The sequence below is a fragment of the Myotis davidii genome, unplaced genomic scaffold (genome assembly GCF_000327345.1).
Source record: "Myotis davidii unplaced genomic scaffold, ASM32734v1 scaffold217, whole genome shotgun sequence".
NCBI lineage: Eukaryota > Metazoa > Chordata > Mammalia > Chiroptera > Vespertilionidae > Myotis > Myotis davidii.
This window is the reverse complement of record NW_006290034.1, coordinates 8428572-8445222: the sequence shown is the minus strand read 5'-3', so window position 1 is coordinate 8445222 and position 16651 is coordinate 8428572. Positions and strand designations below refer to the sequence as shown.

Here is a 16651-nt window from a genome sequence, read left to right as displayed (position 1 = left end):
ATGCTCACCTGGAACTGGAGTTCAGAGCTCGGGACTCCTTCCGGATTGAAAAAGACAACAGCGTACCCAGCTGCCAGCCCCTTTCACAAGCACCTCCGTACCTCCACACTTCACACCTCTGCACCTCCTACCAGACTCAATGCGCTTTTCTCTTTGCTCCTAGGTGGAGAATTTCCACTCAGCCAGCCTTCCTGTGGTTCTGGATGATGTCCATTCCATCTTTTAGTTGTATTTTTGAAGTGGTTGTGCGAGGCAGCAATCTCCGGTGTTTACCTATGCCACCATCTTGGTTTCTCCCTTACTGACATATTTACCTATGCCACCATCTTGGTTTCTCCCCATTACTGACATTATACAATAAAATCTACTTGGTTCATTTACTACATAAACTAGAGGCCTGGTGCATGGATTCGTGCACACCAAAAGGAAATTAATTAGAAAGTGTCCTCCGAGTAGGACTGGGCAAGAAGGGCCGGACACACCCTAGAGCCAACCTCCCCTGGTCCCTCCCAGCTGGCTGCACCTGAGGCGGTGCTGGGGCTCAAAGGGCATCTGTGGAGTAAGCGTAGTCTCTCTGGCAGGTGGGGTCCCTTGGTCTGGACTGCGGGAATCGGGCAGAAACCGGCAGGTCCAACATCACCTGAGGGGTCCCAGAGTGCGAGAGGGCACTCTGCAAGGTTGCTGTCACTTGGCAACTCCTACGTTGAGCGTCTGCCCCCTGGTGATCAGTGCACATCATACCTACCAGCCAGCTGGTCACTTAGCCTTTTACATATATAGAAGATATTCTTGAGAACTCACACCATTCCAGAAACCATAGTAAGCATTGAGTACAGAGACATGAAGGAACTAACCTTCAAAAAAACTCATAGCCTAGACTAGGACACAAACAACTCTACTTGAATATATTAGTAACAGGGCAAAGAGATTATACGAATTGGGAAAGAAACACCTTTATCAATCTTGGGGGATGTAATAAAAAAGTAATCCTTCTCAGAGAGGACTGAATCAAGTATTACAGACAAATAGAAATTAGGCAAACATGGGGAAATAAGCATTCTAGACCAGCGGTCACCAACTGGTGGTCCGCAGACCACTGGTGGTCTGTGAGGTCCAAAAGGTTGGCACTACTGGTTTAAGGAAATCTTTGGAGCAGCAGTTGCCAACTGGTGGTCTGCAGACCACTGGATATCCATGAGCTCCAAAAGATCGGCAACTGCTGTTCTAGACTCATACAAGGACAGAAAGGATCAAAAGATCATGCTTCATACAGAGAACTGAAAATATTCAGATAGCTAAAATTCTGAGAGGGACGGGTGGAAAGTGGAGTTGCCAAGGGGGTTATGGATATTGGTAGGCAATGAAACAGGCCTTCTGGCCCTGACGAGGAAAAAAAATCCTATATAATAAAAACCTAATATGCAAATTGTCCCCTTGGGTGGTCATTCAACCAGGAGTTTGACTGGGAGGTCAAGAGTTCGACCGCTGACCACCAGGGAGTGGCATGGAACATGGCGGGTGTTGGCAATGCGCTGCAACCTCTCTCCAGCTACCTGGGTGCAGGGGTGATGGGAGGAGGTGCAGTGAGAATGCAGGGTGATGGCTAAGCTTGCTGTCACTCTCCCTGCTAACCGCTCCCCGGGACACCAGGGCTTGCGAGCCAGGGAAGCCCCCGCACGCAGGTGCTAGGTGCCCATGAGGAGCCTGCCCCACACCTGTACGGCCTCTTTCAGGTAACCTGGGCCGCAGCCACTGGGACTGCAGGTGCTGATCAGGCTCCCCATGGGTTCACGCAGGAGCCGGTCTGTGAGGCCAGCCAGCAGAGAGCGCACTGTCCGCCCAGTTTCCATGCAGCGCCACTGGGCAGCCCAGAGGCCCACACACTAGCCCTGGCCCTCAGTATCCAGCCCATGCTCACCACATCTCTTCGTGGGGCATCGGTTGCTGTGACTCAGGTGGAAGGTGGCACATGGGAGCCTGGGGACTCAGGTGTTGCCCAGGGCCCAAAGGTCAACTGGGACCTGCCCTTCCATGCCATACGCTCACACTTTGATCGCCGGCCAGGCCTAGGGACTGCACGAATTTCATGCACTAGCAATAATAATAACAATAATAATAACGATGACATTTAGGAGTTCCCAGCAAAAACACTAGCTGGCCATACCATCATTTTACAGGGAACCCCAACAATCTATAAGCTCTGCCCATACACCGAAAACTCCAACAAGCTTTTTAAAAATGCATTCTATTTTTATGTTCTTTATAATAAGCACACTTTTAACTTTTAAAAAGACCTCCTTTCAGAAATCTGGTTTAAAAATTCAGTTAAAATACAGAAAATTGCTAACTCTTTCAAAGTACCTAAGCACGGCACAAATTATTCTACCATTAAACCAGAACTAAAATAAAACTCTAATATCTTCTCTGTACTTTCAATTAACTTTTGCTACTATTATTTAAGTAGATATCGTTATTATCTATCATTACAAGCTATCATGCGACAAATCAGAGAAGAAAAACATAGGCAACAAAGAGGATTCCTTTCTATATATTGCTTTCCACTGAAAAGCAGAAGGCTTGAAACCGATAAAATTGGCCTAATAATTATTTGAGACCAACATTCTTGTGATGTCAAAGAACAAAGACTTGCCACTTTTAAGTCTAACACTATGCGACATTAATAGAAAGAAGAAAAAATTTTTTAGTTCACCTTCATTTGTGTCATGAATAGTGTACTTCACAATAAATTACAAAATGTGGGCTGAGTGGTCAATGTGGGAGAGTGATCTTTACATTTTATGAGGTTGTTGTTTGAACAGAAGTTCTCTCAAAATATTTCTGCAGCAATGTCCTAATACAAATAATGTAGAAGATTAATTTTCTAAAAGGACTAGCATTCATCACATGTGCATATTTGAGTCAATGAAAACTAATTCTGCTAGGGAAAAGGCTGAATGTTTAAATATATAATATTAAAATAATCTAATAGAAATTTATCATGCAGTCAGAAAATGTTCCTTTTGAAATTTTAAGTATTTTGTAAATTAGCAAATGCAAAGTATACAGAAAGTTAATTTTAAAAACACACCTGCTTTTCCTTGTCATTTACTTCCTTCTTGTATTCTTCTTCAAGGTGTTGGATTTTTTCATAATCTTCCTTTACTTTAAAAGTAAGACAAATATACTTTAACATATTAACATAATTGTATAACAAATAAAACTTAAATTTTTGAAATCTACTTAGCTAGATATCAAACCCCAAAAGTTTCTAACAAGCAAAAACTGTTTTCTTGGTAATTTTAGTAAAATAGTGAATTTAATAACAAAGTAACAATAACTTAAGAAAATTCTACGTTTACATAAAACATATATAAAAGTTCCTTATAACATATTTTAAATACATATTGCTATTTTTCATGCAACTTCACCAAGAAATGTAAAAATAAGAGCAAATCATACTTCTAAAAATTAAATACAAACCATAAGTTTGCCCTAACAGGTTTAGCTCATTGGATAGAGCGTCAGCCTGCGGATTCAAGGGTCCCAGGTTCAATTCCGGTCAAGGGCATGTACCTTGGTTGCGGACACATCCCCAGTAGGGGGTGTGCAGGAGGCAGCTGATCAATGTTTCTCTCTCATTGATGTTTCTAACTCTCTATCCCTCTCCTTCCTCTCTGTAAAAAATCAATTAAATATATTTTTTAAAAAAAACATAAAATTGTACTCATTCAATACATGCAGTTTACTGTATGTCAATTATACCTCAATAAAACTTTTTTTTAAAAAAAAACATAAGTGCCGGTTCTCCCTTCCTCTCTGTAAAAAATCAATAAAATATATTTTTAAAAAAAAAAAAAACCCGTAAGTTTTATTTCAGGAAAAATGTAGCTTTGAAGCCAAAAACATATTTTTTAACATAAGTCAATTCCCTGTCACATTCCACAAGATTCTGAGAGGCTTACAAATCACATACAATACAAAAATCAAGAGAGTTAGGCATCAAGTTGAAGGTATTTAAACATTAACAGAATGTAATAAAAATATAAACAGAATCTAATGAAAATATTTTTATATTTATAATAATATAAAAATTAAATAGGATCCCTACATTTAAAACGCATTTCTAGTTTGGAATTCTCAGCTTGCACACGAAGTTCCTCAAAAGCTATTATCATTTTCTGAAATACAAAGTTTTGACTTTTAAGGAGCATACTTAAGACTTTTTTAAGTAGCTTTCTTCAAACTATAAAAATATTAATAAATTTTTATTACATGGTCATTACATTCAAAACCATACAACTTTGAACAATGAAAACCCTATAGCTTTTGCCCTGACCGGTTTGGCTCAGTGGATAGGGCGTCGGTTTCAGGTTTGATTCCGGCCAAGGGCATGTACCTTGGTTGCGGGCACATCCCCAGTGGGAGGTGTGCAAGAGGCAGCTGATCGATGTTTCTCTCTCATCAATGTTTCTAACTCTCTATCCCTGTCTCTTCCTCTCTGTAAAAAAATCAATATATTTTTTTTAAAAAACCCTATAACTTTTAATAATTCAATAATTTGTAAAAACGTATTGTCTATTGTGTTAGCTTCTCAGATGCTAGGTACTACAGACAAGTTATATAATATCAAACAGCAATAAAAATGATTACCGCTTACTTAATAGCCTTAGTAGCAAAATCTATAATTTTATCTTTACTTTTACTTAGTTATTTAATATCTGTCTTCCCCACTAAAGCATAATCTCTGTGAGGTTCCTTCCCATAGGAGTCCAAATTACATGTTCATCATCTGGCAGCATGAGTTCAGTTCATTAAACATTCAATAAATCTTGATTTATAAAATTGGATGAATTCATTTATTCAATTAATAAAGTTACTGAGTATCTATTATATACCAGGTACTGTGTTAGGCACTTAAGAAAAAGTCCTTATCCTACTGAAACCAACTAACATTCCAGTATAAAAAAGAATGCACACACACACATATATGTACATCAGATAACTGTCATGTATTTTTAAGTGCTCTTCAGAAAAGTTAAACAAGGTGAAGAGATTAATAATTTAATAGAAAGGTATTTTAGATAAAGTAGTAAGGAGGTAATTAAAAAGAAGAATGAAGCTTATGAGTCTGCATAAGATCCTGGACACAAAAGTTCTAGACAAAGGGAATAAACTGAAAGAACCAAGATAAGAAAGAGCTTAACAAGTTTGAGAAACATAAGAATGACTACAGCAGAGAAGCAAAATGGAGAATGACAGGAGATGGGATAAGACAGGTTAAGCAGGAACCAGATACATTAAACTACTATGTTTTTCAAATTAATGATTTTGTGTCACAATGTGCTAGTGTCTGACACAGAAGTAATAAATATTTGATATATTAAGTTAAATGTCACTAACATGTAAATTCAAAAGTTGCCCATTAACAAAACATTAACACTCATCATATAGAACATGGGGAACTTTATTGGTGATATTATCATATGTCAACAAATAAATAATAATCCCTTTGGCAAGAACAGTTTTCTACATCTTTGTAGCTATCACTCTACTTTGCTTAGAAATAACTTTGTTTAAAATATTAAATTTTCACCACCACTTACCTCAGTGTTATTATTTAGGTCCACATAAACTTGCCTAGTTTCTTCCCGTTCATATTCATCTATTATTAATATAAAATATTTTAAAATTAAATTTTAAAACACTTATGTTGCCAACAAGATAATAGTAAAATGCCTCAGGAAAACATTAAAATTTTGTTAGTTATATCTTATGAGCCCTTTAAAGTAGCATCAAAAGCAGTTTCATAGTGAGTCATGGTTATACTTTATATCAACCTCAAAAGCTTGGTGCTGTTCAATTATCTCTAATTTCCTTTCATAAAATTACTATTTATGAATTTATTAAAAGTTCTGTAAAGTATAATTTTAACCTTTACTATGAATAGGGGTTTAACAATTATTCTATAAAGTATTTTTTTCCCTTTGTATATTTAAGATTCATGAGGTACATGAAAGGTAAAGCTTGCTCTTGTCTCTTGTTCTATCTCTGAGGAGGCAGAAAAGAAGAAAACCTTAAAATAGGAAGAGTTAAAGAATGGCCCCAAAGAGAAACCCCCTATGAAACCCTTATGACCTTTTTGTGTATGGTTTTAGGTGAGTAATGATTCCCTCTAACTCTACTCAAGCATTCAGTAAAGGCAGTAAAACTTGGAGTTGGTAGGTAGTGATGCGGGGGATTAAGGTAGAAGGCAGTATAAGAAAATGTGGTTTTCCCCCCAAATGAGGCCAGCAGCACAGAAACCACATTGAATTGGCCAGTATTAGTTCCAGATTCTCAATAACAGCTGCAAAACAAGAGAACAGCAGCTATTGCAGACTCAAATGTCAATGAGGAGTCAAACAACCAAAAAGTAGGTGGTTCTTTAGAAAAATATAAGTACCCTAAATCCTTCAAAAATACTGGAGAGCCCAGCCGGCATGGTCCTGTGAACCAGGAGGCCATGGTTCAATTCCTAGTCAGAGCACATGCCCACGTTGCAGGCTCCCAATGTGGGGTGTGCAGAAGGCAGCTGATCAATGATTTTTCTCTCATCATTGATATTTCTGTCTCTCCCTCTCCCTTCCTCTCTGAAATCAATAAAAATATATTCAAACAAAATTACTGGAGAAACCTCTAAACTAATCATAGCACGTGAACAAGAGCTGAACTATTTTTATTTGAATATTAAAAGCCTAGAAACCTTAAGAAAATAGAGGCAGAACACATCAGTGTTTCAACAGAAAGATAGTTCAAACTTCTTACTCCACCTATTCACTGTCTCATTTTCACTACCTAACATAGAGCAACAAACCTTCTTTATTCCTCAGAAACTATTTGTACTAAAGAATTGCATTCTATCACCAACACCTTCAATCTTCCTACTACCACAGACTGGGCCTTAGACTCGGAGTTTCCCTTGTTTCAAAACCCTGTGCAAAGGAGCATGGTGGGATAAAGCACAGAAAACCAGGGGACCTGGTTGGGTCATGACGACAGGTACAAGGAACAACTCAGCAGAAACCCATGTGGACCATTAACTGAATACTAATCAAACTGATAAAAGACTCAATGGCTAGATGACTGAAAAACAAATGTCCCTCTATACCACATGGTATTACATATGCACTCCCAAATTCAGATATAACCCCAAGGAAAGGGGAAATTCTCCCAAATTCACTAAGGTTAAGTTTTTTCATGCCAGCAGAATCAAAGCATTATGATTTTTATAAATTAAGATCTTTTAGACATTTTAAGATATAAAAATTTTGTGCATGCTTGAGTTTGTTGACTAAAATTACTCCGAATCATATACTCTACAAAATTTATCAGATTACCAAAAAAACCAACAGAAGGGACAGCAAGAAGACACAACTGTGCAAGGTGAAAACTTTAGAAACTGCTAAGTGACCTGCCGTACAATTATAAATATGAAAAGAGGATTCAACTATTAAACCAAGGGAGGTAAATTAGGATCAAACTCAGTTTATCATGTAGTTTATTTAGTATAGTTCTTGCCTTTATCTATGATGTATAGGGAAGAAAATCTATATGATACCTATGAAAAAATACTATCAAAGGAAAGGAAACAACATGCCTATCACTGAAAATGAACTCTATAGAATCCAGATGAAAATTTCAGAAAATTACTCAATGTTCTCAACAGAACCAAGATAGTATGGCCTCAATGGGAGAGGAAGATACAGTCATAAAGAAAGAACAGGCCACAGATATAATAAGGCAAGTATTAAGAATTTTTTTTTCCCCCCATCTCTTCAGAGCGTTTACTTTGAAGCCAGAATCATGGCAGCTCAGAGGCACATGGGTTCATCAAGAGAAGGAATATTTTAAGAAAAAAAAAAAAAATCCCTCCTGACACATCAAGATATAACCTTTAGTTCATTTTACAGTGGTTCTCAACCTTCCTAATGCCACGACCCTTTAATACAGCTTTTCATGTTGTGGTGACCCCCAATTTCATCGTTACAAATTGAACATAATTAAAGCATAGTGATTAATCACAAAAACAATATGTAATTATACATGTTTTCCGATTGTCTTAGGCGACCCCTGTGAAAGGGTTGTTCGACCCGCAAACGGGTCGCAAGCCACAGGTTGAGAACCGCTGATTTAAAAGACCACCTAGCCGAAACTGGTTTGGCTCAGTGGATAGAGCGTCGGCCTGCGGACTGAAAGGTACCAGGTTCAATTCCGGTCAAGGGCATGTACCTTGGCTGCAGGTATATCCCCAGTAGGAGATGTGCAGGGGGCAGCTGATTGATGTTTCTCTCTCATCGATGTATCTAACTCTCTATCTCTCCCTTCCTCTTTGTAAAAAATCAATAAAATTTATTTCAAAAATAAATGCATAAAAGATCACCTAAAAAATGTTTAAAAGATTTTTCAAACCACCATCTGATTTGATCACTGACTTGAGAGCCTAAAACTAAGTGGTGAAAAGACTATTTCTTCCACTGTGAACCCCCACGTTAAAATAATAATAAATTGATAAAACCACATAGGACAAGAAATATATTTACATTTTTTTGTCTTTTCTGCAGATCTGGTACAGGTTTCTTTCAGTAAATTGCATAAATGCCTTGTAGCATTATTCCTGGAACATATGGAACAGTGTAAGTTTAATCTGATTGCAAGCAAAATCATATATAAAAGTTATAAAACATTATTTTTACAATTTTTAAAGGAATTATTACACATTATATTTTATATATATCATATTGTTCATAAATGACTATATGAAGGAAAAAAGGGGTGACTGTACTGTTATTGAAGCTGCCTCCATTTAAAAGTAAAAGGAATAACTACTTAACAAGTTTCTACCCAAGTAGAAACTTTCTCCACAGCATTCGGTTTGGGAAACCGCCTATTGCAGTGATGGTGAACCTATGACACACGTCAGAGGAGACACGCAAACTCATTTTTTTGGTTGATTTTTCTTTGTTAAATGGCATTTAAATATACAAAATAAATATCAAAAATATAAATCTTTTACTACGGTTGCAAATATCAAAAAATTTCTATATGTGACACGGCACCAGAGTTAAGTTAGGGTTTTTCAAAATGCTGACACGCCGAGCTCAGAAGGTTCGCCATCACTGGATTGTCTTCTCTGGCAGAGAGGTGTGGACAAGGAGCCCGGAATGCTGGTGACCCTTGAAGCCCTGGCAAAGGTCAGGGCTATGTACCCAGTTTAGTACAGACAATGATAGCTGAAGCAACTTCCCCACCAGATAGTAATGTAAATCCTTGCTGATAAGATAGTCTGTTACGGGAACTTGCCTAAGGGTTATCCCAAACTCAATAAAATAATGGCAAGGCCTGGGCACAAGCGGAGTCCATCCTCTTGGGACGGGCTCTCGCCTGGCCCCCCAATTTCCAAATTATCTCGTCTCTCATTTGTGCGCGGCTCCTCTTCCAGATCCTGAACCCTGAACCACGGGGACGTGGGTGGAGGAACATACACAACCAGGTAGAATTTTACATATAAGTTAGTGCTTATAACAGAAAGTGCTCAATAAATTATTGTAAATTATTTTAAAAAATTAGAAAGAACAAATTCATTAAATTATTACTTACTCTTTTATTAAATCTTTATTTTCTTGAATTCCTTCTTCTAATTTCAAACTTACTTTTTCATTTTCAAACTAATTTACAAAACAGAATAGTTCATCAAATATTGCTTAGCAAAATAAATGAGAATAACAGTGTAATATACAATTACATATGTAGTATACATCTGCTTAAAGTGACTATAATTGTACATCTTTTAACATGTATCAGGGGTCCTCAAACTACAGCCCGCGGGCCTCATGCGGCCCTCCGAAAACATTTATCCGGCCTGCCAGGTGTTTTTGCCGCCACTGTGTGCATAGGAATTTGTTCATAGTTTTTTTTTTAACTATAGTCCGGCCCTCCAACGTTCTGTGGGACAGTGAACTGGCCCCCTGATTAAAAAGTTTGAGGAACCCTGATATATATAGTGTTTAAAATATCAAATACTTTTGCTATGTAAATAATGCAAACAGTATTTCTTTGCTAACACTCTATGATGGGCCATAAAAATTCTTTTCTTTGAACACCAAAAAGTACTTTTTTTGTCACAGCTTATGGATTTCCCCTAAGACAATGGGTCTCACTTTCATCAATCTAAAATCAAGTTATCTTTCCTAAACATTTTGAAATGATGTTTTATCTTCATCCGGGCGGCTAGGTGTTTTATCTTCGACCTAGCCCAATGTTGCAGTTTCTCAACATTTTTCTATCACTATGCCATAAAAATTGAAGTTAAACAGTTTCAAATTTAAAGTTTCATCTATAAATGTCATATTACAATATGACATTTGTATTAAATAAAACATCCTCAGTAATAGGAATAAAACTCAGTAAATCACAATCATTAAATCAATATTTCCCTAATCATTTGCATTATCTTGTGCAACTCATCCTGTGTCCACTCTAAAGTTGAAATGCAATTAATCTCAATGAAACTTCAAAAAACCAGTCCTTAAAATCTACATCACAGAAACAAGATCCCTGCAACTTACCGTGAAATAATACTTTTAATTTTTAATATATTTTTTATTGCCGATAGTATTACAGGTATCTCCCTTTCCCCACCATTCTCTCCTCCTCCCAACCCCTTCCCACCCCCAACCCCCAAGTCTTCACCACCCTATGGCCTGTGTCCATGAGCTATGCATGTAAGTATGTAAGTTCTTTGGTTTATCTCTTCTTGTTCCCCCAACCCCACATTGAGGTAGTCTGTTCCATGCCTCCCTGCTTCGGGTCTTATTTTGTTGGTCAATTTATTTTGCTCATTCGATTCCATGAATAAGTGAGATCATGTGATATTTGTCTTTCAATATTCTATTTTAAACTGTATTATAAGATTTATTATACTACATTTTCAATTCCAAATCTCATACACCTGAAGTTCTGTTTTTTAATATATATTTTTATTTATTTCAAAGAAGGGAGAAGGAGAGATAGAAATATCATTGATGAATGAGAATCTCATTAATCAGCTGCCTCCTGCACGCCCCCTACTGGGAATCGAGCCTGCAACTCAGGAATATGCCTTTGACCGGAATTGAACCTGGGACCCTTCAGTCCACAGGCCAACGCTCTTTCTACTGAGCCAAAACGGCTAGGGGATACCTGTAGTTCTTGAATGGCTTTCCGCTGTGCTTCAATTATCTTTCTATTTTCTTGCAACTTATTTTCTTTCTGCTTCAGTTCAGATTCTATATTCACTTTCCACTTCTTAATCCTTTCAGTCTCTTTATACAATTTTGAATATAGTCTGCTCATTGGCTCTGAATTCTGTTAAAATAGGTTTTCGAAGATTGTTAATTGTTCACAATGTTAGTATAACCAAACCTATTCAAAATATCCATGAGTAATTGTTTCTGAATATTTGAGACCAAATCTCTCCTCCTAATAGCATAGTGAAAGCTATATTAACTTTTTTGTACTCTAAGGCAATCCCTAGTTACTTTACTTCACAAAGTTACCGGTCATTTGACTAAGTTATACCTTGCTGAATAAAATCAAATAACTTCAAAATGAACCTAAGCCAGAAGTTAGAAATATTTTAGTCAAGGAGAGAATCTAGCTGGTTAAAAGGTAAAATAAATCACTCTACAAGAAATCTATAAACTTTAACAATGGTCTTGAAACATTTTGGAAATATAAACATTTGAAGGTTTAATAAAGAACATGAAGCTTAAAATACAATGATGAAAAATAAGAGTGAACACAAGATCTAACTTTCATTTAGCCTCAGATTTTACTTGGATTTCCTGCATTATTCATTTCTACATTACAAGGTAAAAGCTAGAGTTTTGTTTTGTTTTAAATCACACTGATTTCTGCTCATTGATGCTCTTTATTATCAAAATATATAAAATAAGTTCCATATTTTAAAATTCTGTGATACTATAATCCAGCAACAAACATACAGTACTTATTTTATTAGGTCATGAAAGTTCTCATTTTAAAGACATGTATGTGCCATTAGTAAGAACATTTTTACAACTAAAATCAAAAGAATAGCAAGCCCTACAAATTCCTTAGACAGTAAACCAGCCAAACAATCATACCTATTAATAAAAAGATTATAAAATACTGGGTTTGATTCTCAGCCTTTTCACATATTGCATCCATCTTACCTCTTTTATTCTTGATTTCTATGATTTAAATTTAAATTGCCCCTAATAAGCAGATGCCATTATAACCCAGGGAAATACAGAAGACTAGAGTTTCGGCAATTTTAAATGAAGATAAAAAAAGAAGGGGGAAAATCAAAGAGTATACTTTAAAACATTAACCAATATTTCTTTTGAAGGCTCAAAAGAAAAATATATAAATAGTAACAAACGATTGCAAGAAATTTCATATGAATGGGAAATCTTCTGACCTCAAAATCAGAGTCCTTTAATCCTTCCTGGTAATGACAACTGTCAGAATTATCAACCTAAAAAATGAATAAATGTTTCCTATAAGAAAATATTTCTTATGAGAGTTTCTACACAGTAGCAATTAAATACTGAAGAGTAGTAATCCAACAACTAAAGAATTTTTTTCTTTTTCAAGCAAGCAGTTCAATGCCTAAACAGATTATATCTATCTATAGGCACTATACTCACTGACCTGTTCAAGCATGGGCAAAAAGTTAACTTTCTGTAAAGTAGCACCTGCAAGATAAAAGACAAGATATTAAGTATGTGAACATCTTATTTTTTACATTAAGTATCTAACTTCAATTTCAAGGCTATCAATATAATACTGTTATATTTTCAGTATCTAGCAATGTGGATTTTAAAAATGCTTCTATGTGAGGTGATATATTGCTTTTCCAGTGTCCTACCTGAATCAATGTTCTTCCCATGTTTGGAGAGATTAGTCATTGCAAATGGAAAACAAATGTCATCTTCAATAACTTTGTTGAAACTCTAAAAACACAAAGAAGTTCTTAAACTGTCCCATACAACTCTGATAACAAGCAATATAAAACAGTATAAATATGTAGTTACACTAATAATATACATCCGCTTAAAGAAGTGACTATAATTATAAATCCTTCAATATATATAGTTTATTTAAAATATCAAATGCTTTTGCCATGTAAATGAAGCAAAAAATTTAATTAGGTATTCGCACTTATTAGATGAACCTAAATTATCTATTATGCAATACATGGTTTGTAAGTATTCAAGAATAACGTTAGGAATTTTAATTAATAGCATAGGATATTAGTTTTCTTCAATTTCATTATGATCTTTCAATTTCATCATAATTAAGGATTATTTTTATTACATAATATTTTAATGTTACATTCTTGGCTAAAGAGACATAAGAAGTTTTCTATGGCATATGAAAATGTAAATATTCAGCCACAACCAGTTTGGCTCAGTGGATAGAGTGTTGTGCTGCAGACTCAAGGGTCCCAGGTTCGATTCCAATCAAGGGAATGTACCTTGGTTGCGGGCACATCCCCAATAGGGAGTGTGCAGGAGGCAGCTGATCGATGTTTCTAACTCTGTCCCTCTCCCTTCCTCTCTGTAGGAAACCAATAAAATATATTTTAAAAAATGTAAATATTCATTATTTCATTCCATCTCTGATATGAAGTTCAACATGAAAAAATGTTTAAATAATTTAGAAAAAGCTTTGCTTTGCCTGAGAAACTTGATATAATTCTACCTTTAGATAAGAACTCTACTATATAATGAATTTCCCTTTTTATCCTGACAACCAGGAAGCTCAGAGGCAAATTTTAAGGTCAGTCACACTCATTCTTACTAGTATCTCGACGATGTTATCCCCGTGTTCTTAATTTATATTTTTGTCTATAGACTATATCATTGTCTATGTCTTAAAAGTTGCCCCTAATCATTTAAAGAAAGAGGAAGAGTTAAAATAACCAGGTTCCATTATGTCTGCAGAGCTCTAGAGCCACAGTGCTCACTTCCTGCCATGACTATCTCCTGCACACATGCTCACTCATCCGGATCGATGCTTTCAAAATGCTTGGGCGGCCCCGCCGCTTCGCTCCGCGGACAGAGCGCGGCCTGCGGGTCGCAGGGTCCCGGGTTCCATTAGGTCACGGGCACGCGCCTGGGTTGTGGGCTCGATGCCCACCGTGGGGCGTGCAGGAGGCAGCCGATCACTGACTCCCTCTCATCGCTGATGTTTCTGTCTCCCTCTCCCTTCCTCTCTGAAATCAATAAAAATATATTAAAAAACAAAATTCTCGGGTAAATCAGACTACATTAACTGGAAAGACTTGTAAAAAATACCACCACTAAGAGAGTACACCGGCCTCATTTGCCTCGAGAACAGTCCCATCCCAGATTCCGGTGCAAGTTTACCTTTAAGAAATTGGACTCTCCTCCCAGGGTCTGCGGCTTCACTGCGGACACCTGGCTGCTGCTCACCCTCGGCGGCACGAACAGGGTAAACGGCTTCTGTTTCTCCATCTTCTCTCGCGTGGTCGTCGGGACGACCTGTTGCCCCAAAGCGGGGAGGGGGCGGAAGGGGTAACTGTTTCACTGTCTCATTAATATTTTAAAAGGAGAGACTACCCGGGGGACCCGTATGCATACAGGCAGAGCCCACGGGCACAGACAACAGTGTGGGGAAGGCCTGGGAGGGGTGGGTGCGGGGTGGAGGGGGAGACACCTGTAATACTTTCAACAATACAGATAAATTAAAATGAACAAATTAAAGGTGACGTTGGTATACTCAGGGACCATCTAAAGGAATGGATGGGACTTTCGCTTGTCCCTGCGGGGGTCCGAGCAAACGCACCCCTGTTTGTTCTCCCTCCCTCTCCCCCGACGACGACTACGACAAGAATTTGCGAGAAACTCGAACATGGCATCACACTGTGACCTGAAAAGAAGGCGGGTTCCGCGTTCCCCGGTCTCGCGGGAGGTGAGGGGGGGCGCGAACAGCCTCGGGTTCTCGGCCGACACCCAGGAGGCTCGGGAGGCCGGCCGCCTGCGTTGGGAGGCGCAGTATCAAAACATGTCCGAGCTCCAGTCCTGGCCTCCACAAAGGAAGTCGGCACACCCGCCCGGTATTCAAGTCCGCGAGGGCCCCGCCCGCCCGCCACCTGGGAAAGCGGCTGAAAGAACCTACCAGAACATCGGCCTCCGAACTTCAGAAAAGGCGGGGACACCGCTCCACCTGTTCGGACTGCAGGACGGAGTGATGTGACGAAGCCAGGCGGCGGTTTAACGGCTAAATAACCGTCAATAACGGTCAACCTCGTGAGCACGCACGGCTGACATCTCGCGAGATTTCCCCTTGGGTCGGTAACCCGTTCTTTCCGGTATTCTGGCGCTCTGTGCAGGCACTGTGATGGGTGGGAGCTGAGCGTGGAAAACCCACTTCTGTCCTGGAGAGCTCAGCCTTAGGAAGGAAACGGAAGTACGAACAAACAGTTACAACCTCATGTCGTCATGGAAAGGTGGCCATGTTTCCCGAGAGGTTAGGACTCGGGGAAGGCAGTGCTCACACTGGCTTGGGGGGTCCGGAGAGGCCTGGTCACGTGCTACGCTTCTTTTACTGCAGCGGTTCTCAACTTATGGGTCGCGACCCCTTTGGCGGTCAAACGACCCCTGTGGTCGCCTAAGACCATTCGTGGGTCGCGACCCCTTTGGCGGGCAAACGACCCAGGGGTCACCTAAGACCATTCTACATATAAGATATTTATATTACGATTCATAACAGTAGCAACATTACAGTTATGAAGTAGCAACAAAAATAATTTTATGGTTGGGTCACAACAGGAGGAACTGTATTTAAAGGGCCAGAAGGTTGAGAACCGCTGTCTTACAGAGTTGGCTAGATAGGGGACAGGATAAAGAGTATTCCTGATGGAGTCGTGAAAGAATATTTGTAAATATTGTGGACATGTAAACCAACATTTTCCCTGTGGATGCAATTTCATAGCCTAATTGAGCCAGTTAAGTGGACACGTGGTATGGTTACGCCGGAAACTCTCTCCTCTGTGAAAAACTATTTTCCTCAAAAAATAAATAAATCAACCATGTGTACGAACTCAAATAAAATAAAAAAGAGTCTTTGTGGCAGAAGGAAGGTTGGTGAAGGCGCTGGCGTTGAGAGCGATGCGTATGAGAGAGAGTGAGTCCAAGGAGCGTGTCGGTTGTGAGGACGAAGTGGGAAAACACGAAAAGAGACTGGAGACTCGGCAGATCGGAAGGCCTTGCGGGGCTTGGACCTGAGCCTCCTGAATGGGAACCGGAAGACCGAGCAGAAAGGGAGGCACGACCAAGTTCAGAGGGAAATTTGTGGAATGCAAATGGCTTAGGCTCGTGAGACCGGAGCTGTAGATCTAGTTTCAGTAGCTGAGTAAGGCGTGAGCTACGACAGTGGTAATGGAGGTGAAAAGGTGTCAAAAATAACAGGAACTGGTAGGCTGTGATATGATTTTTTAACAATGAGCAACGAAAGAGAGAAACGTCTGAGGGTGACCCCTGGTTTCAGGCTTGGGAGACCAGATACAATAAATACTGTGTGTTAAGTCCCAGGTGTGAGCAATGAGTTTTTCTATTTCTCCATG

General features: G+C 38.7%; 1 protein-coding gene and 1 long non-coding RNA gene across 2 annotated transcripts in view; one reads left to right on the top strand and one right to left on the bottom strand.

Moving 5' to 3' along the window:
• Window positions 1–3578, top strand: part of LOC107182967 — a 20589-nt gene extending 17011 nt beyond the window's left edge. Inside the window, exon 3 of the long non-coding RNA XR_001513740.1 lies at window positions 3487–3578. This is a non-coding gene — a long non-coding RNA (uncharacterized LOC107182967). The remainder of the gene's footprint in view (window positions 1–3486) is intronic.
• Window positions 1–15420, bottom strand: part of SYCP1 (synaptonemal complex protein 1) — a 57012-nt gene extending 41592 nt beyond the window's left edge. The window contains exons 1-11 of the mRNA XM_015563466.1: window positions 15205–15420; window positions 14433–14567; window positions 12929–13013; window positions 12712–12755; window positions 12479–12535; window positions 11218–11382; window positions 9637–9704; window positions 8580–8653; window positions 5604–5662; window positions 4109–4178; window positions 3089–3162 (exon numbers count right to left, since the gene is read on the bottom strand). Coding sequence (XP_015418952.1) covers window positions 3089–3162; window positions 4109–4178; window positions 5604–5662; window positions 8580–8653; window positions 9637–9704; window positions 11218–11382; window positions 12479–12535; window positions 12712–12755; window positions 12929–13013; window positions 14433–14540 — 804 coding nt within the window. The 5' untranslated portion in view covers window positions 14541–14567; window positions 15205–15420. The remainder of the gene's footprint in view (window positions 1–3088; window positions 3163–4108; window positions 4179–5603; window positions 5663–8579; window positions 8654–9636; window positions 9705–11217; window positions 11383–12478; window positions 12536–12711; window positions 12756–12928; window positions 13014–14432; window positions 14568–15204) is intronic.
• Between the last annotated feature and the right edge of the window lie 1231 nt (window positions 15421–16651).